Below are 27,837 nucleotides of genomic sequence, written 5' to 3' on the forward strand. Positions count from 1 at the left end.
CCCACTGCAACTTGAGACCATTACTCCTCGTTCTGTCATCTGCTACCATTGAGAACAGTCTAGAGCCATCCTCTTTGGAACCCCCTTTCAGGTAGTTGAAAGCAGCTATCAAATCCCCCCTCATTCTTCTCTTCTGCAGGCTAAACAATCCCAGCTCCCTCAGCCTCTCCTCATAAGTCATGTGTTCCAGTCCCCTAATTTTAGACAATATGTCATTTCTTTTCACAAGTTGGAGCTCCTCAGTGAACAAACTGTAATTAGGATGACTTTGTACGAGGTGCATCACCAGTACTTAGCTATACCAATTAACATAGGGCCATTTGCTTGTTTCTCCACCATTCACAGTACATTTTGGAGATGAATACCAAGATATCCCGTGTTTACAATTCATTTAAATGATAGTATGATCCTTTGACCTCTGAATTATCAGAATACAGCATAGACAGGGACTGTTGATTACACTGTCAACCCTTCTCATACATATGTAAATACACAAAAACATTATCTCCCCACAAGTCTTTTGAGGGTTATTTATTTTGCAGGATGTTTAACCTTTTCTAGCCATGCATCACATCTGCCCATAGCTATTAGTACACAGGACACACATGGCTGCCCAATGGATTCAGTGAAACAAAAGGCATCGTATGACCAAGATACTTACAAACACTGACTACTCACTTGAAACAAATTTGGTGTTACTGTTAAGGTTAAGCCTTCTGATGAATTTGATTTTGATGTGAACCCTCATATGAAGATACAATGTGTATGACCTTGATGAAAAGCCTTTAAACATATTGGGAACAGTACCTGAAAACACACACCATTTCAAAGGCCCGTATGGTCATGCTGTATCTTTGAATGAAAACCCACTATATGCTAGAAAGCCTTATAACAGTGAAAAGTTACAGCTGATACTTGTAAGCAATTTTAGAACTTTTCACAGCAGGAAAGCCATTACAAACCTAATTTGCTGATGAAGAGGGAAACTGAGGCCCACTACCACATTGCTGTCATAACTAAATGCCAAGGTAATTCCACCTTGAGAGCATTCACAACTACATTAGAGCAACATCAGAGGAGAAAAATGTTCAGAAAATGAAAGAAGCTTTATATAAAGAACCTGATTTAGTCACACATGATTTTGACAAATCATGTCTGTTATACAGTGATACGTCTAATATAAGGTTAGAAGCTGTAGTAATATAAAACTAAGAATGGGAAATTCCTATGATGCATTCAGCAGTGTCTAGGGACACCACTTTCTGCATCAATTTTGCATGGGGGGGTATGATGCTGAATGGAATATGGGAGACATTTTATGATACTGTTGATACCAATATTATAAAATTGCAAGGAATCTTACCAGATATGCCATGTAAGGTATCTGAAAAAATATTACAATTTGCCTAATATGATAATCTTATTGATATGTTTGTATCACCTCTGTATTGTGAGTTATAGATATGTATAGTATATTTATATTTCCAAACTTGAGCTGTGTTTCTGAGTGAAACCCCCAGACAGATTGGCATCAGCACTGTCTAGCCCGTTCAATGGCCCATCAAAGGTCATCAGCGGTAGAACGAACCCACGGAAAGGAGCCAGAGGATACACCTTATGAGTCAGCAAGGTATGTAGGGGCAGGCTGGTGGACAGAACTCTAAGGCTTTTCCATGCAATGTGCTGAGAAGCTTGTGTTTGGGACACAGGAAGTACAAGCCACATGGTAAAAGGAATATAAAGGGCAACTGCATCGTCTCCATTTTGTCTTCAGTCCTGCTCCCTACCTCTGGAACAACTCCTGTACAAGCTGAAGCATTGAATAAAGGACTAAATGACCATTCAAGCTGTGGATGTCTTCCAGAGGGCCTTTCAAGCCAGCAACTCACCAATACTCCTAAGAACCCGATACATGGACTCTCAAGTCACTGTATGTATCTGAGTGCTTTAAACATTTAACAACTCTCTTTTTATTTCTTTTAAAATAAACCTTTAGTTTTGGTTCCAAAGGACTGACTGGAACCGTGGTATTTTGGGTAAGGTCCAACCTAATATTGACCTGGCAATGTGCTGGCCCTTTGGGGTTCAGAAGAACATTTTGTCTAGTGAGAAAAGTTTTTAAATAACTTTTCACTGTACTGGACCTAGGTGCTGATTGGGAGTCAGAGAACTGGAATGCAATAAAGAGGGCTGGGATCAGAAACACAGTTTGTGACTGGTTGGTGGTCATTCAATGTGTAGATATTGTAATGTTGTTTTATACATATGTATAAGGGGTTGATGTGTACCATGCTTTGCAACATTGTATCTGCTATGTGGTTTGTGTAGTCTATTGCGTCACCTTACTATATGATTTCTAAATGCAATGCCACTGTACTATGGGCTATGTGTTATGTATCACAGTGAGTTCTTTCTTAAAGCTATTAAATGTATGGTAAATGAATATTTCCTTTAAATAAATGTTACTTTGTTTTCAAAGAATTACTGCTTGAACATCAGTCCTTTGAGTGGAAGGCTACATCCGTGTCCTCTCATGGGTTAACAGAACTAGTCTTTTCTGGGGAGTCCTCAGAGGATCAGAGACAAACTCCCTGGTAAAACCCGCGCAATTCCTCTAAGGCAGGCCACCTCCTGTTACGCATTGAGATGAGCCAAATTGACAAATGGTTTACAGTTATAGGAAAGCCATTATTGGGGCGCCTTGGGTCCAAATTTTCGGGTAACAACAGAGAGGTATAAGATACATCCAGTTTCATATAACTAGAAATGCCAGAGCAGGTTAAATGTGATGACTCAGAATCAGGACAAGAGATTCTCCCATTGCATTCTCCTCTGATCCATTCAAAGAATCATAGAATATCAGGGTTGGAAGGGACCTCAGAAGGTCATCTAGTCCAACTCCCTGCTCAAAGCAAGACCAATCCCCAATTAAATCATCCCAGCCAGGGCTTTGTCAAGCCTGACCTTAAAAACTTCTAAGGAAGGAGATTCTACCACCTCCCTAGGTAACGCATTCCAGTGTTTCACCACCCTCCTAGTGAAAAAGTTTTTCCTAATATCCAACCTAAACCTCCCCCACTGCAACTTGAGACCATTACTCCTTGTCCTGTCCTCTTCTACCACTGAGAATACTCTAGAACCATCCTCTCTGGAACCACCTCTCAGGTAGTTGAAAGCAGCTATCAAGTCCCCCCTCATTCTTCTCTTCTGCAGACTAAACAATCCCAGTTCCCTCAGCCTCTCCTCATAAGTCATGTGTTCCAGACCCCTAATCATTTTTGTTGCCCTGCGCTGGACTCTCTCCAATTTCTCCACATCCTTCTTGTAGTGTGGGGCCCAAAACTGGACACAGTACTCCAGATGAGGCCTCACCAATGTCAAATAGAGGGGGACGATCACGTCCCTCGATCTGCTCGCTATGCCCCTACTTATACATCCCAAAATGCCATTGGCCTTCTTGGCAACAAGGGCACACTGCTGACTCATATCCAGCTTCTCATCCACTGTCACCCCTAGGTCCTTTTCCGCAGAACTGCTGCCTAGCCATTCGGTCCCTAGTCTGTAGCTGTGCATTGGGTTCTTCCGTCCTAAGTGCAGGACTCTGCACTTATCCTTATTGAACCTCATCAGATTCCTTTTGGCCCAATCCTCCAATTTGTCTAGGTCCCTCTGTATCCTATCCCTGCCCTCCAGCGTATCTACCACTCCTCCTAGTTTAGTATCATCCACAAATTTGCTGAGAGTGCAAACCACACCATCCTCCAGATCATTTATGAAGATATTGAACAAAACCGGCCCCAGGACCGACCCCTGGGGCACTCCACTTAACGCCGGCTGCCAACTAGACATGGAGCTATTGATCACTACCCGTTGAGCCCGACAATCTAGCCAACTTTCTACCCACCTTATAGTGCATTCATCCAGCCCATACTTCTTTAACTTGCTGACAAGAATACTGTGGGAGACCGTGTCAAAAGCTTTGCTAAAGTCAAGAAACAATATATCCACTGCTTTCCCTTCATCCACAGAACCAGTAATCTCATCATAGAAGGCAATTAGACTAGTCAGGCATGACCTTCCCTTGGTGAATCCATGCTGACTGTTCCTGATCACTTTCCTCTCATGTAAGTGCTTCAGGATTGATTCTTTGAGGACCTGCTCCATGATTTTTCCGGGGACTGAGTGAGGCTGACTGGCCTGTAGTCCCCAGGATCCTCCTTCTTCCCTTTTTTAAAGTTTGGCACTACATTAGCCTTTTTCCAGTCATCCGGGACTTCCCCTGTTCGCCACAAGTTTTCAAAGATAATGGCCAATGGCTCTGCAATCACATTCGCCAATTCCTTTAGCACTCTCGGATGCAACTCGTCCGGCCCCATGGACTTGTGCACGTCCAGCTTTTCTAAACAGTGCCTAACCACCTCTTTCTCCACAGAGGGCTGGCCATCTATTCCCCGTGTTGTGATGCCCAGCGCAGCAGTCTGGGAGCTGACCTTGTTAGTGAAGACAGAGGCAAAAAAAGCATTGAGTACATTAGCTTTTTCCACATCCTCTGTCACTAGGTTGCCTCCCTCATTCATTAAGGGGCCCACACTTTCCTTGGCTTTCTTCTTGTTGCCAACATACCTGAAGAAACCCTTCTTGTTACTCTTGACATCTCTCGCTAGCTGCAGCTCCAGGTGCGATTTGGCCCTCCTGATTTCATTCCTCCATGCCCAAGCAATATTTTTATACTCTTCCCTGGTCATATGTCCAACCTTCCACTTCTTGTAAGCTTCTTTTTTATGTTTAAGATCTGCTTAAACATACATGGATGGTTTGTCCCTGTAACCTCAATAAAGATTCTTTAAAATACAGCCAGCTCTCCTGAACTCCTTTCCCCTTCATGCTAGTCCCCCAGGGGATCCTACCCATCCGTTCCCTGACGGAGTCGAAGTCTGCTTTCCTGAAGTCCAGGGTCCATATCCTGCTGCTTACCTTTCTTCCCTGTGTCAGGATCCTGAACTCAACCATCTCATGGTCACTGCCTCCCAGATTCCCATCCACTTTTGCTTCCCCTACTAATTCTTCCCAGTTTGTGAGCAGCAGGTCAAGAAAAGCTCCCCCCCCCCAGTTGGCTCCTCTAGCACTTGCACCAGGAAATTGTCCCCTACATTTTCCAAAAACTTCCTGGATTGTCTATGCACCGCTGTATTGCTCTCCCAGCAGATATCAGGAAAATTAAAGTCACCCATGAGAACCAGGGCGTGCGATCTGGTAGCTTCTGCGAGCTGCCGGAAGAAAGCCTCATCCACCTCATCCCCCTGGTCCGGTGGTCTATAGCAGACTCCCACCACTACATCACTCTTGTTGCTCACACTTCTAAACTTAATCCAGAGAAATTTCTGCAGTTTCGTACCGGAGCTCTGAGCAGTCATACTGCTCCCTTACATACAGTGCTACTCCCCCACCTTTTCTGCCCTGCCTGTCCTTCCTGAACAGTTTATAACCATCCATGACAGTACTCCAGTCATGCGAGTTATCCCACCAAGTCTCTGTTATTCCAATCACGTCATAATTCCTTGACATCACCAGGACCTCCAGTTCTCCCTGCTTGTTTCCAAGGCTTTGTGCATTTGTATATAAGCACTTGAGATAACCTGCTGATTGCCCCTCATTCTCAGTATGAGGCAGGAGCCCTCCCCTCACAGACATTCCTGCCTGTGCTTCCTCCCGGTATCCCGCTTTCCCACTTACCTCAGGGCTTTGGTCTCCTTCCCCCGGTGAACCTAGTTTAAAGCCCTCCTCACTAGGTTAGCCAGCCTGCTCGCAAAGATGCTCTTCCCTCTGTTCGTAAGGTGGAGCCCATCTCTGCCCAACACTCCTCCTTCATGGAAGACCATCCCATGGTCAAAGAATCCAAAGCCTTCTCTCCGACACCACCTGCGTAGCCATTCGTTGACTTCCACGATTCAACGGTCCCTACCCAGGCCTTTTCCTTCCACAGGGAGGATGGACGAGAACACCACTTGCGCCTCAAACTCCTTTATCCTTCTTCCCAGAGCCACGTCTGGGGAAATCTGCTTCACTACTGAGCCTTATTATTTACAAAAGTTCTAGCATCATAGTAATGTGGAAACAAACAAACAAAAACCCAGCCAACCTTCCCATCTGCAAACAATCCCATCTCAGTAGGAAAAGTCCTACAACAGGTTGGTGGTGATTGGACATCTAACATAGTGAATGCCAGTGAAAATGAGGTAGGATTAGAGTCTAAAATAGGGAAAGAAGTCAAAAATTACTTAGACAAGTTAGATGTCTTCATATCACCAGGGCCTGATGACATGCATCCTAGAATACTCAAGGAACTGACTGGGGAGATATCTGAGCCATTAGCAATTGTCTTTGAAAAGTCATGGAACACGGGAGACATTCCAGAAGACTGGAAAAGGGCAAATATAGTTCCCATCTATAAAAAGGGAAATAAGGACAACCCGGGGAATTACAGACCAGTCAGCTTAACTTCTATACCTGGAAAGATGATAGAGCAAATAATTAAGAAATCAATTTGAAAACACCTAGAAGATAATGAGGTGATAAGTAACCGTCAGCATGGATTTGTCAAGAACAAACTGTGTCAAACCAAGCTGATAGCTTTCTTTGACAGGGTAACAAGCCTTGTGGAAAGGGAGGAAGCAGTAGATGTGGTATATCTTGACTTTAGTAAGGCTTTTGATCCTGTATCGCATGACCTTCTCATAAACAAACTAGGGAAATACAACCTCAATGGAGGTTATAAGGTGGGTGCATAAGGTTGGAAAATCATTCCCAGAGAGTAGTTATCAGTAGTTCACAGTTATGCTGGAATTGCATAACAAGTGTGGTCCCCCAGGGATCGATTCAATAGCTTCATCAATTATTTAGATAAAGGCATAGAGAGTACACTTATAAAGTTTGCGGATAATACCAAACTGGGAGGGCTTGCACGTGCTTTGGAAGAACTAGATTATAATTCAAAATGATCTGGACAAACTGGAGAAATGGTCTGAAGTAAATAGGATGAAATTCAATAAAGACAAATACAGAGTACTCCACTTAGGAAGGAACAATCAGTTGTACACATACAAAATGGGAAATGACTGCCTAGGAAGGAGTACCGTGGAAAGGGATCTGGGGGTCATAGTGGATCACAAGCTAAATATGATTCAACAGTGTAACACTGTTGCAAAAAAAGCAAACATTATTCTGGGATGTAGTAGCAGGGGTATTGTAAGCAAGACATGAGAAGTAATTCTTCCTTCTACTCTGCGCTGATTAGGCCTCAACTGGAGTATTGTGTCCAGTTCTGGGCACCACATTTCAGGAAAGATGTGGACAAACTGGAGAAAGTCCAGAGAAGAGCAACAAAAATGATTAAAGGTCTAGAAAACATGATCTAGGATGGAAGATTGAAAAAAATGGGTTTGTTTAGTCTGGAGAAGAGAAGACTGAGAGGGGACATGATAACAGTTTTCAAGTACATAAAAGGTTGTTACAAGGAGGAGGGAGAAAAATTGTTCTTCTTAACCTCTGAGGACAGGGCAAGAAGCAATGGGTTTAAATTGCAGCAAGGGTGGTTTAGGTTGGATATTGGGAAAAACTTCCTAACTGTCAGAGTGGTTAAGCACTGGAATAAACTGCCTAGGGAGGTTATGGAATCTCCATCATTGGGGATTTTTAAGAGCAGATTGGACAAACACCTATCAGGGATGGTCTAGATAATACTTAGTCCTGCCTTGAGTGCAGGGGACTGGACTAGATGACCTCTCGAGGTCCCTTCCAGTTCTATGATTCTAACATGCTTTGCCAACAATTGGAAACTGGGATTTAAACAACAAATGATCTCACTGTGTTTGAGAGCCATTCAAATTCCCCTTCCAGCTCTGTGACACTTTCATCTCAGGCCCTAAATTACTGTTTTGGGATCAAAGAAAACAAAGTGTGATCCCCAAGCAGAGGGCTGAGAACCCTGAATCATATGACACATTAAGTAGAAGAGGTGCAGAAGATAAATTCTACATGGCTCAAACAATGGAAATGTTGATGGGCTAATCTGGAAGGTCGGACTCCCTCTAACTCACCACTTCTTCAGGTATCACAGAAGCTGAAAAAACACTTCCCCCCATCCCTACTCCTTGTCTTTGTTATATTTAAATATATTTAAAATTAGAAAAATGGTATAAAGCCCAACTGCTGTTCAGCACAAACCAGTGCAATGTCAGAAAACCTGGGAATGAGACAATTTGTCCCTGGTGGGGAACCTGGTGACTAACAATCACTTTGCAGTGGGAGGAAAAGTATAAATGTGATGTTCTTTATTTGGTTAGACTAGGAGAAGTGATGGAGGTTGTGTCAGATTGTGAGGAATTTGCTACATTACCCTGACTGTTATACATAGGTTATTTTCTTTACTGAAAAAATAGTTATGGTTTTACATCAGGATCACTAACTTAATTTAGCTAACTCCATGGAAAACCTAGTGGAGTCAAGGCGCAGGTAGATTTAACCTCCATGTACCTGGTAGAGGTCATTCCTGGTTCCCCCACCTGGGGCTGATGGACATTCATGTTGGAGGAAAACACACTTCCATGACACAGGACAAAGGAGTTGATTAAAAATACTGTGGGATTCACCAGGGCCGGATTTCCAATTAGGCACAGTAGGAGTATACCTAGGGGCTCCAGTGTTCTAGGGGCACCTTACCTCTCTAAAACTGTGTGCAACATGAAGGTCAACTGTAGGCAGGGTGGGCACTGAAGATGCTGTGCCTAGAAGTGTGTAAGGTGTAAATCCAGCCCTGGGATTCACTCCAAGCAAGGGTGAGCTGCAAAAGGGAAAAGCAGACAACTCAGCCGGGGGAGCTGAGATACCACAGTGTCACAAATGCTGCCCTAAAACTATGTGGGAATTAGCAAAAGGAAAACAAAAATCTTTCCTCAGCCATATACAAGGGTTTTAAAGTGTTTATCTCCCTTGCAGCTTCTCTGATTATAAAAAAGGGCTGAGTTCTGATAGAAGAATTTCCCACACTGTATGGATGCTCTGATGTGTAATAAGGTTCGAGCTCTGAGCAAAGGTTTTCCTGCACTCACAGCATCCATACAGTCACTCTTGAATATGACTTCTCCGATGTCTACTAAGGTGTGAGTTCCGAGCGAAGGTTTTCCCGCACTCACTGCATTCATAGGGTTTCTCCCCTGTGTGGATCCTCCTGTGTGTAATAAGGTTTGAGCTCCAAGCAAAGGTTTTCCCGCACTCACAGCATTCATAGGGTTTCTCCCCTGTGTGGACCCTCTGATGTTCAGTAAGGGTTGAGCACTGAGGGAAGGTTTTCCCACACTCACAGCATTCATAGGGTTTCTCCCCTGTGTGGATTCTCTGATGTCTTATAAGGTCTGCAGACAGAGTGAAGGTTTTCCCACACTCACAGCATTCATAGGGTTTCTCCCCTCTGTGGATCCTCTGATGTGTAACAAGAGTGGAACGCCAAGCAAAGGTTTTCCCGCACTCACAGCATTCATAGGGTTTCTCCCCTGTGTGGATCCTCTGATGTTCAATAAGGGTTGAGGGCTTAGTGAAGGTTTTCTGGCACTCACAGCATTCATAGGGTTTCTCCCCTGTGTGGATTCTCTGATGTTTAATAAGGGTTGAGGGCTTAGTGAAGGTTTTCCCACATTCACAGCAGGGTTTCTCCCCTGTGTGGATCTTCTGATGTCTAGTAAGGTTTGAGTTCCAAGCAAAGGTTTTCCCGCACTCACAGCATACATAGGGTTTCTCCCCCGTGTGGCTCCTCTGATGTGTAATAAGGTTTGAGCTCTGTGTGAAGGTTTTCCCGCACTGACAGCATTTATAAGGTTTCTCCCCTGTGTGGATTCTCTGATGGTTAATAAAGACTGAGCTCCGAGCGAAGGTTTTCCCGCACTCACAGCATTTGTAGGGTTTCTCCCCCCTGTGGCTCCTCTGATGTTTAATAAAGTGTGAGCTTTGAGTGAAGGTTTTCCCGCACTCACAGCATTCATAGGGTTGTTCTCCTGCGTGGAGTCTCAGATGTCTAATAAGGCTTGAGCGCCTACTGAGCTTTTTCCCACACTCAACGCATGTGTTATTTCTCTCTCCCATCAGGATTCTCTGCTGGCCCGTGGTTTCCTTGAGGCCTTTGTGAGTTCCCCGATAATTAACAGATTTACCAACTTTCTGCCTTGGCTGGTTTCCCTGCCACTTCTCTGGCCTGTACTGACTCTCAAAGGCTTTTCCCTGCTCACAGCTCCTGGACACACTCCCCTTGCATCTTTGCAATAATACCCCATGTGATTCCCCTTGCTCATCATCTTCCTGCTGAAGATTCTGCTCCATGGTCTTACTCACAATCCCATCACCTGCTGGGACAGAGAAAGAAAAACTGAAGAAACAGGAATGGAAAAGGCGAGAACAAACCAAGAAAACAGTTGGAGAAGGAAAAAAAATTAGGCACTGAATTTCCCCAAACTCTTCCCCAAAGGGGCGAGAGGAGGTGATCAGTTCTGCAACCAGACCTCATCCAAACACTTAGGGGGAAGGGAGCTACTGCCAAGAGTTAGGATGGGTAGGAAGCCATGAACAGTATCTGCCCTGAGGATATGACACCCCTGGGGGCAATCTTGAACTCAGAGAGTTCACAAGGTTTTTGTTGGTAATCCAGCTGGTTCCTTCAGGCAATGACAGATTCTGATTTGGTTTAATGATCCCGCACCTGTGCAGCTGCCTCTCAGGATTTCTCTTTCTTCTGAGCCCTGGAGATCTGGGGCCCACGGCTCTTCCCCTCGTTCCAGCTGGGAGATGATATCAGATTTGGAAACTGGAAACCCTGCTCAGAGGAAAGAAGACCAGTGAGATCAGTGAATTTATGGGACATTTGTCACACACCAAAAAAGTTCTTTTAACTCCAGCCCATTTTAAAGCAGTAGAATCCTGGAGCCAGCTCTCCAGGTGCTCAAAGGTGCAGGACACTCTTCTCATGAGGGATTTAACTGTGCCCATGTCTCCTAGGAACACACGCAGCCAGATACTGATGATCAAAGGGGCTCCTAAAACCTAGAGCAAGCAATTCCATGTCCCAGAAAACGAAGACTCCAGCCAGAGAGGAAGTCCACCTGGAACTGCTTCTTACTTACAGAGAGAGGCCCAAAGATGCTGCAGGAGTGGGAAAGGCATGAGGCCTGACAGCTGAGGGGGGACACTCAGAGATGAGGAAGGGCACAGAAAGGCAGCTGATAATCACTATGATAGTGATAGCCCTGATAATCACTATGACCCCCATAATCCTTCCTCTAACTGCTCTCACCCTTCCCCACCTCCTGGGACCTGAGGAGCAACCACTCCTTGTGTTCCCTCCTTCCCTCCCATTGCCCACAACCCTCCTTGCTACCAGTCCTCCCAAATTCTCTGATATTGTACCTAGCTATAAAAAGGGAATAAGGACAGCCCTGGGAATTATAGACCAGTCAGTTTAATTTTGGTAACCGGAAAGAAAATGGACCAAATAATTTAAAAAATCAGTTTCTAAGCATCTTGAAGAAAATCAGGTGAGATGTAACTGTCAACATGGATTTGTCAAGAAGAAATCAGATCAAACCAACCTAATATCCTTTGACAGGGTAAAAAGTAGAGCCATGCATGGATACAAAAAGGTGTATCCGCATCCAATCCTGCAGATTGGATATCCACGGATACAAAGCGGATACCCATGGATTTGCAGGGCTCTAGTAACAAGCTTTTTGGATGTGGGGAAGCAGTAGTTGTTATATAACTTGACATCTGATACTGTCTCACATGACCTTCTCTTAAGCAAACTAGGGAAATATAGACTAGATGACCCTACAATAAGATGGATGCACAACTGGTTGGAAAACCATAGTCAGAGAGTAGATGTCAATAGTTCACAGCCAAGGTGGAACGGCATATTGAGTGGGGCCCCTCAGATCTCTGCTGGGTCATCTATTCAGCCATTTTAATCCGGCCCTCGAGCTCCAGCTTCGGCACTCCAGCCAGGGAGCTGGGTCAGGGGCCACTCCACGCGGCTCCCAGATGGAGCAGCATGGCCCTCTCTGGTGCTCCAGCTGGGGAGCAGTGTCTGTGACAGGTTAGGTCACAGAAACTCCCTCAAGACTGTCACTAGATGTGCTGGAATACCAATGAGAGCAAACCCCCCTGCTAGAGAAGGCTTCCCTCCACTCCCATCTTGCTGAGTTAGACACTCCAGTCAGCTACAGCACAAAGAGGTTGGGTCACGCCCCCCTGCAGTGCACAGAAACTAAGATTCACTTAGTTCAGGGGTTTCTCAGTTAACAGGGACTTTCCCAGCACCCAGTATTCAGTCTTTCTGGGAGCCTAAACCCCAAATGAATCTGTTCTACTCCGTATAAAGCTTATACAGGGTAAACTCATAAATTGTCCACCCTCTATAACACTGATAGACAGATATGCCCTCCTAGGTATTAATTCATAGAATCATAGAATATCAGAGTTGGAAGGGACCTCTGGAGGTCATCTAGTCCAACCCACTACCCAGAGCAGGACCAATCCCCAACTAAATCATCCCAGCCAGGGCTTTGTCAAGCCTGACCTTAAAAACTTTTAAGGAAGGGGATTCCACCACCTCCCTAGGTAACGCATTCCAGTGTTTCACCACCCTCCTAGTGAAAAAGTTTTTCCTAATATCCAACCTAAACCTCCCCCACTGCAACTTGAGACCATTACTCCTTGTCCTGTCATCTGCTATCACTGAGAATAGTCTAGAGCCATCCTCTTTGGATCCACCTTTCAGGTAGTTAAAAGCAGCTATCAAATCCCCCCTCATTCTTTTCTTCCGTAGACTAAACAATCCCAGTTCCCTCAGCCTCTCCTCGTAAGTCATGTGTTCCAGACCCCTAATCATTTTTGTTGACCTTCGCTGGACTCTCTCCAATTTATCCACATCCTTCTTGTAGTGTGGGGCCCAAAACCGGACACAGTACTCCAGATGAGGCCTCATCAATGTCGAATAGAGGGGAACGATCACGTCCCTCGATCTGCTGGCAATGCCCCTACTTATACATCCCCAAATGCCATTGGCCTTCTTAGCAACAAGGGCACACTGTTGACTCATATCCAGCTTCTCGTCCACTGTCACCCCTAGGTCCTTCTCTGCAGAACTGCTGCCTAGCCATTTGGTCCCTAGTCTGTAGCGGTGCATTGGATTCTTCCGTCCTAAGTGCAGGACTCTGCACTTGTCCTTGTTGAACCTCATCAGATTTCTTTTGGCCCAATCCTCCAATTTGTCTAGGGCCCTCTGTATCGTATCCCTTCCCTCCAGCGTATCTACCACTCCTCCTGGTTTAGTGTCATCCATAAACTTGCTGAGGGTGCAATCCACACCATCCTCCAGATCATTAATGAAGATATTGAACAAAACCGGCCCCAGGACTGACCCTTGGGGCACTCTACTAGATACCGGCTGACAACTAGACATGGACCCATTGATCACTACCTGTTGAGCCCAACAATCTAGCCAACTTTCTACCCACCTTGTAGTGCATCCATCCAGCCCATACTTCTTTAACTTGCTGACAAGAATACTGTGGGAGACCGTGTCAAAAGCTTTGCTAAAGTCAAGGAATAGCACGTCCACTGCTTTCCCTTCATCCACAGAACCAGTTATCTCATCATAGAAGGCAATTAGATTAGTCAGGCATGACTTGACCTTGGTGAATCCATGCTGACTGTTCCTGATCACTTTCCTCTCGTGTAAGTGCTTCAGGATTGATTCCTTGAGGACCTGCTCCATGAGTTTTCCAGGGACTGAGGTGAGGCTGACTGGCCTTTAGTTCCCAGGATCCTCCTCCTTCCCTTTTTTAAAGATGGCCACTACATTAGCCTTTTTCCAGTCATCTGGGACTTCCCCTGATTGCCATGAGTTTTCAAAGATAATGGCCAATGGCTCTGCAATCACATTCGCCAACTCCTTTAGCACTCTCGGATGCAGCGCATCCGGCCCCATGGACTTGTGCACGTCCAGCTTTTCTAAATAGTCCCGAACCACTTCTTTCTCCACAGAGGGCTGGCCATCTATTCCCCATGCTGTGATGCCCAGCGCAGCAGTCTGGGAGCTGACCTTGTTCATGAAGACAGAGGCAAAAAAAGCATTGAGTACATTAGCTTTTTCCACATCCTCTATCACTACTTGCCTCCCTCATTCAGTAAGGGGCCCATACTTTCCTTGGCTTTCTTCTTGTTGCCAACATACCTGAAGAAACCCTTCTTGTTACTCTTAAGATCTCTTGCTAGCTGCAGCTCCAGGTGCGATTTGGCCCTCCTGATTTCATTCCTACATGCCCGAGCAACATTTTTATACTCTTCCCTGGTCATTTGTCCAATCTTCCACTTCTTGTAAGCTTCTTTTTTATGTTTAAGATCCGCAAGGATTTCACTGTTAAGCCAAGCTGGTCACCTGCCATATTTACTATTCTTTCGACACATCGGGATGGTTTGTCCCTGTAACCTCAATAGGGATTCTTTGAAATACAGCCAGCTCTCCTGGACTCCTTTCCCCCTCATGTTAATCCCCCAGGGGATCTTACCCTTCAGTTCCCTGAGGGAGTCAAAGTCTGCTTTCCTGAAGTCCAGGGTCCGTATTCTGCTGCTTACCTTTCTTGAATTGACTTGAATTGAATTGACTTTAATTGTAGAAAGGGAGATTTAGGTTAGACATTAGTAAAAACTTTCAAACTGTCAGGGTAGTTAAACACTGGAACAAATTACCTAGAATGGTTGTGGAATCTCCATCATTGAAGGTTTTTAAGAACAGGTTGGAAAAACACCAGTAGAAGGTGGTCTAGATAATACTTAGTACTTACTTTGGGCTGTGAAATGGTTTTATAGGGTCTTAGATGACTCTCGCCTTTATACAGACTCTCCTGGCTCTGCCCCCTTTAGTGTATGTCTACATTACACCAAGGAGCAAGACTTTCAGCCAGTGATGCTCATGCTAGCTCATTAAAAATAGGTCTGTAGACATTGCAACTCAGGCCTGAGCTCAGGCTCCCAAGCCCACCCCGGTTTGCGAGAGCGAGCTCCAGCCCAATCTGCAACATCTACACAGTTATATATAGCCCTCCAGCACAAGTCTGGGGACCCAGGCTGGGAGGATCTCTCCCAAAGGCAATGTAGACATACCCATATTGTGCTCCTTCCTAGGCTTTGCTTTTTGCAAGCGTGATCCCCATGCTCCACCACTCTTGAGACAGGCCATTCTGGAGGTAACACCCCTTTGTGTTATGATGGCACTTCAGTGAGTCCCAGTGATTTCAGACTCCTCATAAACACTGTCTCTTTTGGGGTGCTGCAGCCAGTAGGTATTTGCAGCAACACAACAGAGCCTTTTCAGAACAAGACGGCACTGCTTAGGCAACTGGAACACAGGATTTACAGATCCCTTGGTCACTCTGGGAAAGCAAACCTGAACTCTACATTCATTTTGGCAGAGTAATCTGCCTGGTTTTTCCAAAGCCTTCTTGATTTCGTCTCTCTCTCTCTCTGTCTCCTACTCTCAGTCTTTTTGCCCTGAATAGCAGCAAACTTAAAGCCCAGTCTGTTTGTACCCTAGCTCCTGCATCCCAAAGTGCAGTGCAGTTGTGTTCCCATGTTCTGCTTCCCTTGGACCCAGTCATTACACGTTAACCTCCAGTCTTTGAGACTTCCATTATCCAGTGTGCTTCATTCACATGTGGACAGTTCTTGATAGTGTATTCATGTAGATGGAGGCAGGCCTATGTTACTTCAACAGCAATTACGTCCCCATCCCAGAAGACCCCAATTATGTCCCCCACCCTTCACACCCAGTGACTAACAAAGAAAACTGAGGGGAAGCTGACCTGTGCATATTTTTCATTAAAAAAACCCTACTAAATAAATCCCCCATTCTCTAGAGGGAGACAAGGTCCAAGAAAAGGGCTAAGATAATGAATCAAAAAATCACAGAAACACATGGGTAGAAAGGACCTCAAGATGTCAGCTAGTCCATCCTCCAGCCCTGAAGCATGACCAAGTATACATAGACCATGGCTGACAGGTATTTTCTATCACTTGCTTAAAAACCTCCAGTGATGGGATTCTACAACCTCTCTGGTAAACTATTCTAGTACTTATCTACCCTTATAGTTGGAAAGCTTTTCCTAATATCCAATCTAAACATTCCTTGCTGCAGATCAAGCCAATTACTTCTTTCCTACCCCAGGGCATATGGAGAACAATTGATCACCATCCATTCAGTAGCCACAGAGTGTGGCCACCAACTCCTGCTGGTGGCCTCTCTGACAATTTTTCCTAAAATACTTAATTAACTTTAGGATAAACAAATAAATATACACATATACATGTCCAAATCATTGTAATTTATTTATGTAGGGTTTTTTTGCAGACTCAATAATAAAAATAATGTACAGTTGTCTCTATTCTTTACTGGACCTAGACAGAATACAAACACAAATAAGGTGTTTTGCATGTTCTTGTCTTTTTTGTTGTTGTTTCTTTTGCTTTTTTGGTTGCCTTTAAAAAAAAAAAGACTTGCTAGCTAGTAAGTGTGCTGCTGTGAAAAGGGGCATTTGTATATTTGTTAATATCACTTTTCACAGTAGACTTACTACCAAGCTGGGAGGCTGTGAAAAGTGATATTAACAAACATATAAATATCACTTTTCACAGCAGAATTACTCAGCCCTGGCAAGCTGGGAGACAAAGTAAGCCCTTGATGGGGAACAGAAGAAAGGCCATACTGGGTCAGACCAAAGGTCCATCCAGCCCAGTATCCTGTCTTCTGACAGTGACCAATGCCAGGTACTTCAGAGGGAATGAACAGCTAATTATCAAATGATCCGTCCCCTGTCGTCTGCTCCCAGCTTCTGGCAAACAGAGGACAGGGACACCATCACTGTCCATCCTGGTTAATAGCCATTGATAGACCTATCCTCCATGAATTTATCTCATTCTTTTTTTTGAACCCTGTTATAGTCTTGGCCTTCACAACATCCTGTGGCAAATAGTTCCACAGGTTGACTGTGTGTTGTGTCAAGAAATATTTCCTTTTGTTTGTTTTAAACCCGTTGGCTGTTAATTTCATTTGGTGACCCCTAGTTCTTGTGTTATGAGGAATAAATAACATTTCCTTATTTACTGTCTCCAAACCCGTCATGATTTTATAGACCTCTATCATATCCCCCCCTTAGTCGTTTCTTTTCCAAGATGAAAAGTCCCAGTCTTCTTAATCTTGCCTCATACAAAAGTTGTTCCATATTCCTAATGATTTTTGTTGCCCTTCTCTGTAACTTTTCCAATTCCAATATATCTTTTTTGAGATGGGATGAACAGATCTGCATGCAGTATTCAAGATGTGGGCATCCCATGGATTTATATGAGGCAATACGATATTTTCTATCTTATTATCTATCCCTTTCCTAATGATTCCCAACATATTGTTAGCTTTTTTGACTGCTACTATACATTGAGTGGATGTTTTCAGAGAACTATCCACAATGACTCCAAAATCTCTTTCTTGAGTGGTAACAGTTAATTTAGACCACATCATTTTGTATGTGTAGTTGGGATTATGATTTAAAATGTGCATTACTTTGCATTTGCCATTTTGTCACCCAGTCTTGTGAGATCCCTTGGTAGCTCTTCACAGTCAGCTTTGGACTTTACTATCTTCAATAATTTTGTATCATCTGTAAACCATCTAGTCCTGGTAACTTATTAATGTTGAAATAATCAATTTGTTCCAAAACCTCCTCTACTGACACCAACATGGGACATTTTCTCCGATTTGCCAGCTGCAAAGAATGGCTCGGGTGGAGGAAAGTCCCTCAAATTCTCGTCAGTGAAGACGGATGCAAAGGATTCATTTTGCTGCTCTGCAATAGCCTTGGCTTCCTTGAGTGTTCGTTTAGCATCTCAGTCACCCAGTGGCCCCACTGATGGTTTGGCAGGGTTCCTGCTTCTGATGTGCTTTAAAAAAAATGGTGTTAGTTTTTGTGACTTTTGCTAGTTGCTCTTCAAATTCTTTTTTTGGCCTGCCTAATTATACTTTTTACACTTGACTTCTCAAAGTTTATGCTCCTTTCTATTTTCCTCAGTAGGGTTTGACTTCCAATTTTTAAAGGATGCCTTTTTGCCTCTACCTGCCTTATTTACTCTGTTCTTTAGCCATGGTGGCATTTTTTTAATCCTCTTACTGTTTCCCTGCCCCCCGCCCAATTTGGTGTACACATTTATTTTGAGCCTCTATTATAGTGTTTTTAAAAAGTTTCCATGCAGCTTGCAGGCATTTCACTTTTGTGAGTGCTCCTTTTAATTTCCATGTGTCTAGCTTTCTCACTTTCGTGTAGTTCCCCTTTCTGAAGTTAAATGCTACTGTCGTGGGCTTCTTTGGTATTTTCCCCCTCACAAGCATGTTAAATTTAATTACATTATGGTCTCTATTACCAAGTGATTCAGCTGTATTCACCTTGTGGACCAGATCCTGTGCACCTCTTAGGACTAAATCAAGAATTGCCTCTCCCCTTGTGGGTTCCAGGACTAGCTGCTCCAATAAGCAGTCATTACTGATGTCTAAAAGCTTTCTCTCTGCATCCTGTCCTGAGGTGACATACCCAGTTAATATGGGGATAGTTGAAATTCCCAATTATTATTGTGTTCTATTTTTATAGCCTCTCTAATCTCACTGAACATTTCATAATCACTGTCACCATCCTGGCCACATGGTCAGTAGTATATTCCTACTGTTATACTCTTATTATTCAAGCATGGAATTTCTATCAGAGATTCTATGGCACAGTTTGATTCATTTAACATTTTTTACTATGACAGGTTTCAGAGTAGCAGCCATGCCACAAGTACTCCTTTGATTTTTTTACTATATTTGATTCTATGTTTTCTTTCATATATAGTGCCACTTCCCCACCATCACAACCTACTCTGTCATTTCTTGATATTACCATGTCCTACTGATTATCATTCCACCAAGTTTCTGTGATGCCTATTATATCAATATCCTTATTTAAAACCAGACAGTCAAGTTCACCCATCTTAGTATTTAGCCTTCTTGCGTTTCTATACAAAAACTTATAAAATTTGTCAATATTTGTCTGTGATGTGATGTAATTGAATAGCACTCTTTCATTTGACCGTTTCTCTTCAGCTACTACCTCTCCTCTTTACTAGGATATAGAGAATTCCCATGAAAAGATCCTCTCCTAAGGGATTGCTCTGTCCGAACCATATGTTCCTCTACACTTAGTTGCCTTTCCCCCAGCACTTAGTTTAAAATCTCCTCTATGAACTTTTTAATTTGACATGCCAGAAGTCTGTTTCCATTTTGGCTTAGGTGGAGTCCATCCTTCCTGTACAGGCTCCTCCTTTCTGAAAAGACTTCCCAGTTTCTAATAAACCTAAAGCCCTCGTCACTACTATCATCAAATGACGAGTCTAAGGGATTGAAATTCACATGTGCAGCAAGATTACACCCACAGGGCTTCCAGCAATCTGCTGTCACAGTAATTGGTTGGCATAAGAGGACATGCTATGGCCATTGAACCTGAGCTACACCATGCATCTGAGTCTGAGCCCTATCATTGACAACTGTCAAACAATGTGTGTTGTGTATTATTCTTATATTCTGTAGGAGTTTCTCTTGGAAGTTTTGCCCTGTTACCAACATTTCTGTATTAAGAACAATATTTTAAAGTGCTCTCAAATCTACACAGAGATATTGGACTCGTCGCTAATTAAGAGTTTTGCCAGCATAGATCTGCTGGTTAGTGGTGTGAAAAATCACATCCCCACCTGACACGGCTTGCCGGCAAAAGTGCAAAAAAGTCTATTAAAAAGAAATCAAGGAAATTAAATACCCATAAACAACATTAAAGCAGAGTTAAGGTTGCCCAGTGCTGCCACATGCCTTTCCAAGCATGTTGTTGGTGGCAAAAGTTAAAACCTCTGAAAAACAGGAAATGAAGGACTAAACTACACACCACCCCTGCAATGCAACCTTAACTCTGCTCCTACTCCCTAACCCTGGAGCTAGCAAATATCACTGGGAATAGGTCAGTAAGGATGGTGCAAAGATTAACAAATTACCCAAGGAAGTGGCAAATTTTCCATCTCGTGAAGTCTTCAAGTCAGGACAGGATGCCTTTGTGGAAGATGTTTTCATCAAACACAAGGTATTCGGCTCACTACAATGGTAACTGGATGAAACTCCATGGCCTGTATTACACAGGAGGTCAGACTAGATGACCTAACAGTCTCTCCTGGCCTTAAAATCTATTGATCAATAATCAGTGGAAGGAAGGACTAAGAACATGCCATTGTTTGTGTTGTGTTCTACAAATCTGAATACAAGCATTTATCCGCATGCACTCCAGCTGTGTGCACTGTGTCACTAGTGGCTTTACATGAACAGCAGAGGGATTAGTTGGAGCAGCTTGGCAGAGCTGTGACTGTGATATGAAGAGAGGTGCATGTGAAACTTGAAGGAACAGGTATTCCTCATTTCAGTGCTGAGTGTTGTAGATAGCATCAATAAAGGTGCACAAGGGTGTATTCTTGCCACGAGGGTTGTCAGCTGTCTGGTGACATACATGCTAGTGGTCTCTAGGGCTCAGTAAGTGGTAAGTGAAGGCAGTGACTCAGAAGGAATCCTCACTGCAAAGGTAAAGGGGTGGTGACATTATGAAAGTCAGAGATGGACCGTGTGCAGTAGGCTCAGTGTTTGAGTGCAGGCCAAGGATAGGTAGCTTCTGATCCCAAAGTGTTCTGTAGTGGGGAGGGTAGAATGCTAGTCTATGTGTCATTGGCCTGTTGGGGTGTTGCTGAAACAGGGCAGAGTTGAGGTTGCACTGTGGGGTGTTGTGAACCTTAATTCTTCATTTCCCCTTCTAATAACCGAGGGGATAGGAATCCTTACCCAACGAGGTGACATTCTCATAGTTCTCCTGCATGACGTCTCTGTAGAGGGCTCTCTGAGCAGGGTCCAGCAGAGCCCACTCTTCTTTGGTGAAATACACAGCCACCTCCTTGAAAGTCACCAGCCCCTGAAAGAACAAGAGCCCCCCACTCAGTACCTGCTGCCCAGTGACAACCCCATCATTCACAGGGCAGGAGAGCCAATCACATGGAAGCTCTTGGAGGCAGGCAGGCAGCAGAGTCCCACCCCCACCCCATCAGAGCAGCCAGGAAGTATCAAGGTGAAGGGAAAAAGAGAGCCCCTCTCCCATTCTAGCAGACAGAGATGGCAGGGGACTTCACATTCATCACTCACCTACTAGCCAGAGGCTGTTTCAGGAGATGGAGCCTCCAGCAGGACAGAGACAACTCCCTGGTGGCAATCCCAACACCCTCCCCATTGCCAGCAGCCGGATGGGAGGGGATGGGGTGTCTTTCCTAGGCCTCACTGTTGGGTGCCCCTTCATATCTTATAGCATCCTCTAGCTGATAGGTTCAGGCTCCAGAACTTGGAGTTTCCCCAGACCAGTCCAGCAGGGTTGTTTCCTGTTCCACAAGTTAGGGAATTTCCACAAGCCCCCTGGGCCTGTTGCTAGGATCCAGGCCCTACAGTAAACAAATCCCAGCAGGGTTGTCACACCCTGTCCTCCTCCCCTTCTGCACACTCTGTATTTCCTGCCCCCTCCTCCCTCCAGACCACCACCCCCTCCAGAAGTGCCCAACTCCTATGTATTTACTGCCTTTCTCCCACCAATAGGAACTCACCAGCAACTCCCTGATAATCCCTACCTGAACTGTCTCCATGGCAACCATTTCCCTTCCACGTCCTCCAGAAGGATGGGATGTTATGCTGAAGCCTGTCAGGGCAATTGGGGACATGTCAGAACAGTAATGTCACATCACAATTCCCCCCAGACTGATGTTCTAGACTCTGTCAAGCAAATAACACAATTAGTAATAACACAATTCAATTCAAAACACAATTTAAAATAGGAGTGTGGGGGGGTCTTTAACTACCCAGACACCTGTTAGAAAAGGAATTCAACCAAACACAAAGTGTCCAATAAGTTCTTGGAATGTGTTGAGGACACCTGTTTGCTTCAGAAGATGGAAGTAGTAAACAGGCGGATGGGCAGGAGTTAGTTAGGAAACCACAGGTGGAAAGCAATATGGGCGAAAGTGTTCAAGAAATGATGATTTCATGATTCTAAGAGAAGGAAGGCGTTAGAGCAGGAAAATAAGGACAATGGATTAAAATTCAAAATGACAAACTGGAGAAATGGTCTGAAGTAAATAGGCTGAAATTCAATAAGTACAAATACAGAGTACTCCACTTAGGAAGGAACAATCTGTTGCACACATACAAAATGGGAAATGGCTGCCTAGGATGGCAGTACTGTGGAAAGGGATCTGAGGGTCAGAGTGTTGAGTGTTTATATTGTTCCAGCAGATTTTTCTTAAACAAATAGGTCCACTATGGCTTTTCTAAATTACTGCAATTAATATAGATCCATTATTTCTTTTCCACGATTTTCCAAGTCTTGTCCGCAACTCAGCTGCAATTATTTGAAGATCATACTGCAATTCAGGTAGGGTCTTAATTAATATTAACCAAGAGGAGGAAGAAACAGAAACCACAACAGGGAAAGAACAGGTTAAAAAAATATTTAGATAAATTAGATGTATTAAAGTCAGCGAGACCTGATGAAATTCATCTTAGGGTACTTAAGGTATTAGCTGAAGCAATCTCAGAACCATTCACAATTATCTTTGAGAACTCCTGAAAGACAGTGAGGTCCCAGAAGACTGGAGAAGGGCAAACATAGTACCTATCTTTAAAAAGGGGAACAAAGAAGACTAGGGAATAAAGACCAGTCAAACCTCACGTAGGTATCTGGAATGAACAAATTATTAAACAATTAATTTCTAAGCACATAGACTCAGAGGACAGTAAGATTATAAGTTATAGCCAGAATGGATTTTCAAAAACAAATCATGCCAAGTCAATCTAATTTCCTGCTTTTACGGGGTACTGGTCTTATGGATCTGGGAGACAATGTAGACAGGATATATCTTGATTTTAGTCAGGCTTTTGAGACAGGCCTCCATGATATTCTCATAGCGAACTAAGGAAATGTGGTGTACATGAAAGTACTATAAAATAGATGCAAATTTTGTTGAAAGGCTATACTCAAACAGTAATCATTAGTGGTTCACTGTCCAACTGGGAGGATGTATATAAGGCAGTCTATGGGGGCCAGTCCGGGATCTGATACTGTTCAATATTTTCAGTTATTACTTGGAAAAACAGACTGGAGATCATGGTTTCTAAATATGCAGATAATACAAGCTGTGGGGGGGGTCGCAAGCATGTTGGAAGAAAGATTAAAATTCAATATAACATTTACAAACTGGAGAAGTGGGCTGAATGAAAAGATGAAATTCAACACAGACAAGTGCAAAGTATTAGACTTAGGGAAGGAAAACTCAATGCACAACTACAAAGTGAGGAATAACTGGCTAGGGAGTAGTACTACTGAAAATGATCAGGGATTATAATGAATCACAAATTGGAGCGGAGTCAATTATGTGATTCGATTGTGAAAAAACCTAACTAAGCACTGGAATAGATTAGCAACAGAGGTGGTGGAATCCTCATCATTGGTTGTTTTTAAGAACAGGATGGACAACACCTCAGTGCTGAGGTCTGGACTAGATGACCTCTCAAGGTCCATTCCAGCCCTACATTTCTACAATTCTATGCTGGGGAAATGTTTGGTCACTTTATTATAGCATTGATCCAGCCCCTCCTACCAGGACTAAACCACTAAGTCATTTTGAAACCCTCCCAGTAACAAAGTCTGGGAACCAAATGGGAGAGAAGAGCAGAACAAAAGGAGTGACTTTGAGGGATTTTCCCTGACATCATCCCCAGGGCAGCACATCTCACTGCAAGGGGAACAGGGAGAGTCAGGAACTGTTTTTTCCTCTTCCTGCACCTCACCTTGCTCACAGGAAAGCGAATCTGCCCAGGAATGTTGCAATAAGTGTGTTTGGGCAGGCTAGAGATCTGGGAATCTCTCCCCCGAATTATTTCTCCCCCTGCCCCTTTAGGTCTCACTCTCTTTTTTCTCCTTGCGTTCCCCTTCCCCTGTCCTTCCCTTCTGACAGTCAGACATTCCTGGGTGTTGGCTCTCCTATGGCTGGATCAGTTCCTGCAATTACTATGGGGAGGAGAGATGTGGGGTGAAGAGGGGCTGTTTGTGCAGAGTCACTTTCATGCCTATCCCAAGCACGTTCCCTGAGGTCTCTATCAATCACCTGGAGTCTCTGGTTCAGATGTTGGTGTGGGCAGAGACTAGGGTTGACCTATGGGTAGGGCCGTACCAAATTGACAGACATGATAAACACGTCACAGACCGTGAAATCTGGTCTCACCCCCTGAAATCTGGTCTTTTGTGTGCTTTTACCCTATACCATACAGATTTCACGGGGGAGACCCGTGTTTCTCAAATTGGGGGTCCTAACCAAAAAGGGAGTTGCAGTGGGGGTTGCAAGGTTATTTTAGAGGGGTCGCGGTATTGTCACTGTTACGAATTATACCTGAGAGGACACGCACACAACTGCTGCGAATTACACCTGGTAGGACACACACACAAATGCTGCGAATTATACCTGATAGGTCACGCACAGTTTGAATCTAGGCTGAGGCTCATAAAGTCCACAACTGCAGAGTTCCCAAAAGACACTAAGTTTATTACGCTCGAGCGTGGTGCCCCCCTGCTAGCCAGGAGGGGACCCCGAATACAGATTATACAAAGGTTATATACTTTTTAGCAAAGCATGTTGCCCTTGTGCATCGGAAACCTTAGCCAATAAACAAACCCTTTTCTTATCTACCACCTATCGCTGCTTGGTGTATTCCTCCTGCTAAACCAGTATGTTAATTACACAGCATGGTCCTAAAGCCATGCATCAGTAACTTTTATTATCAGGCTGGGAGGCCTCACATCAAAGGCCAGCAGATAGGGAGTTAGGGACTGACAAAAAAAAAACAACAGATACTGGGAGTCAAGGCAGGCTGGAGACAAGGAGGAGGATTTTCACAGGAATACAGTATCTAAGGAACACGACTCCTGGTGCATGATGTGCTTGTTTTTAGACAATGGTGGGCCTCAAACCAAAATGGAGTCACATGTGCTAACTTTTCCTTAACATCACCCTTACTTCTGGCTGGAAAGTAACAGATGTTGGCCAGGCACCCAGCTCTGAAGGCAGTGTCCCGCCAGCAGCAGCACAGAAGTACGGGTGGCAATACCATACCATGCCATGCCATCCTTACTTCTGCGCTGCTGCTGGCAGTGGCTCTGCCTACGCAGCTGGGCTTTCGGCCAGTAGCTGCTGCTCTCCAGCTGTCAAGCTCTGAAGGCAGCGCCGCCACCAGCAGCGGAGCAGAAATAAGGGTAGCAGTACCACAACCTCCACCCTACAATAACCTTGTGACCCCCCCACACACAACTTCTTTTTCGGTCAGGACCCCTACAATTACAACACTGTGAAATTTCAGATTTCAATAGCTGAAATCATTAAATTTACAATTTTTAAAATCCTTGGACCGTGAATTTGGTAGAGCCCTACCTATGAGACTAATTGCAGCTGGAGAAAGTCCTCACCTTGGCTGGGCACAGAGGAAGCTTTACTCACAGTCACTCCCCAGCCCAGATCTCACCAGGGAACAGGAGCTGCTCAGCCTAGGCTCCCAGATCACAATAGAGGGAGCAGTGTCTGACCCAGGAAGCTCAACCCTAATATCCTGAGCAGAGAAAGAGAGAGAGAGAAACTGAGTATCTTTCCCTCCTTTAGCAATAACTGAAACCCACTCCCCACAGGGACACATCTTATTTGCTCCCACATTAATTTGGAGTCACTCCTTGTCCTTCCCTACAGTGACTCTGGATTAACACTGGTCTCAGTGAGACCAGAAACATGGCTCAGTAGGGATGAGGCCAGAATCCTTTTAAACAGATCACTGCAGAAGGGGGTTATAACCTCCTTCCACCCTCCCTCACTCCTCATAGTCTGAGGATTCACAGCAACAGTTTTCCCTCTAAAACCTGCTGTTGCTGCACTTTTGAAAGGCGGGAGGGAAGCAAAATCTGTGATGGTTTCATATCAACATTTGATAACTTTCTATCCATTTATCAGGAGCCCTTGCCAGCCATTCACACAGGTGTAAGTAGCCCAGGATGATGTTTCTTTAACAGGAGAATGGACAGCATGAAGGAGCCAAAATTTTTAAGACATTTCCAGGCCCTGTGACTGGAAAATAATGGCTACCATAGACCCACCCCGAGCAGTGCTACAGGAAGCAATCCCTCATGGGAACCATTCATCATGGGGTTTTCTGGGGGGTACTACTGGTGACTCTGATGAGGGGAAAGTGAGGGGTTAACACAGTAGCATGGAGATTCTCAGCTACTCTGGGCACTGCCTGGGGCAGCAAGGAGCCCATCACAGAGTGAACCCCTCATCCTGTGCCCTCTGTGGAAAAGAAGAGGATCAGCCAAGTCACTTTCATCAGCCAACTTTTTAATGGAGATAAAGGGGGAAAGAAATGAGTCTCAAACAAGAGGGGAAAGTTGACCATTTAGTCCCATGCAACCGCCAGGATAGAGAATGGCTCAAGGCAACAAATTCCCTCTACAAATGGATAAGTTGCCGCAACTCAACACGGGAATACCACAGCACTTTTTAACGGACATTTGATAAATACACGGGGAAAAAGGGAAAATCTGATGCAGTTGCAATTGCCGTTCAGTCATTACAAAGAGAAGGGTGGAAATGTGGAGAATTTTGGATGAGTTTTCACAAGCGAGAGAGAGGGAAGTGGGAAAATGTGAGGGCTGGGGGGTTTTCTACCAGTAGGGTCCCTAGCCAGTAAAAAAAAAGGGGTAAACCTAAGTGACTGTCACAGCATTATTAGATGGAGAGAAAAGGGGTGAAATGCCCGCCAGGATTTTCTCTCCTTGTGCAGGACCTGAGCCCAGGCGGAAGCTGGAGGGGATTGCCAGTTATTGTGGGATCGCTAGCAGGACAGAGGAACTAGCCTTGGAGAACATTTCACATCGGGGGCCAGAAGCTCCTTGCCTAGAGACAAGCTCAAGGTCCCCCACACCTCAGGCATATATCACCTCCCCCACCCACCACCAGGCGGGGAAACGAGCGGCCGCCAATCAGGGAGCGGGGCCGGTGCACTGATGAGCGTGCTACCCCTCGCTGTGGGGGGAGGGATAGCTCAGTGGTTTGAGCATTGGCCTACTAAACCCAGGGTAGTACGTTCAATCCTTGAGGGGGCCATTGAGGGATCTGGGGCAAAAACTGGGGATTGGTCCTGCTTTGAGCAGGGGGTTGGACTAGATGACCTCCTGAGGTCCCTTCCAACCCTGATAGTCTATGACCCCTAGAGAGAGAACTACGTTTCCCAGCGTGCCCCGGGAGAGAGGCAGGGCACATGGGCCACTTCCGCTTCCTGCGCTGGGGACAACATCACTTCTAGCCAGATGAGCATCAGGGACTACACCTCCCACCCTGCCCCGCGGGCGTTTCCGTCCTCTCGGGGCCAGCCTTGGGGTCAACCTGACCCCCGCACCCGCCCCATCAAATTGTGATTCCCTTCCCCACCCACCCGTCTCTGTACCTGCGTCCGCCTGTGAGCCGGTGTCTGTGCCGAGGCCGCGAGAACGCCTCGCTGCTCCGAACCCGGAGGCAGGTTCGGCTTCGCTGACTCAGCCTGCACCGTGCCTTGCGTCA

The 27,837-nt window shown here is 44.8% G+C and overlaps 1 protein-coding gene across 1 annotated transcript; it reads right to left on the reverse strand.

The window, feature by feature from the left end:
- Positions 1 to 3,950: 3,950 nt before the first annotated feature.
- On the reverse strand, positions 3,951 to 27,837 carry LOC140908383 (uncharacterized). Its single transcript, XM_073335361.1, has 5 exons — positions 27,725 to 27,837; positions 21,817 to 21,884; positions 20,990 to 21,116; positions 10,745 to 10,858; positions 3,951 to 10,391 (listed from the first exon to the last, which is right to left on the reverse strand). Exons 2-5 carry the CDS (start codon positions 21,838 to 21,840, stop codon positions 9,121 to 9,123), a joined length of 1,536 nt encoding a protein of 511 aa, XP_073191462.1. The 5' UTR covers positions 21,841 to 21,884; positions 27,725 to 27,837; the 3' UTR covers positions 3,951 to 9,120.

This window comes from Lepidochelys kempii, chromosome 3, assembly GCF_965140265.1.
Source record: "Lepidochelys kempii isolate rLepKem1 chromosome 3, rLepKem1.hap2, whole genome shotgun sequence".
NCBI lineage: Eukaryota > Metazoa > Chordata > Testudines > Cheloniidae > Lepidochelys > Lepidochelys kempii.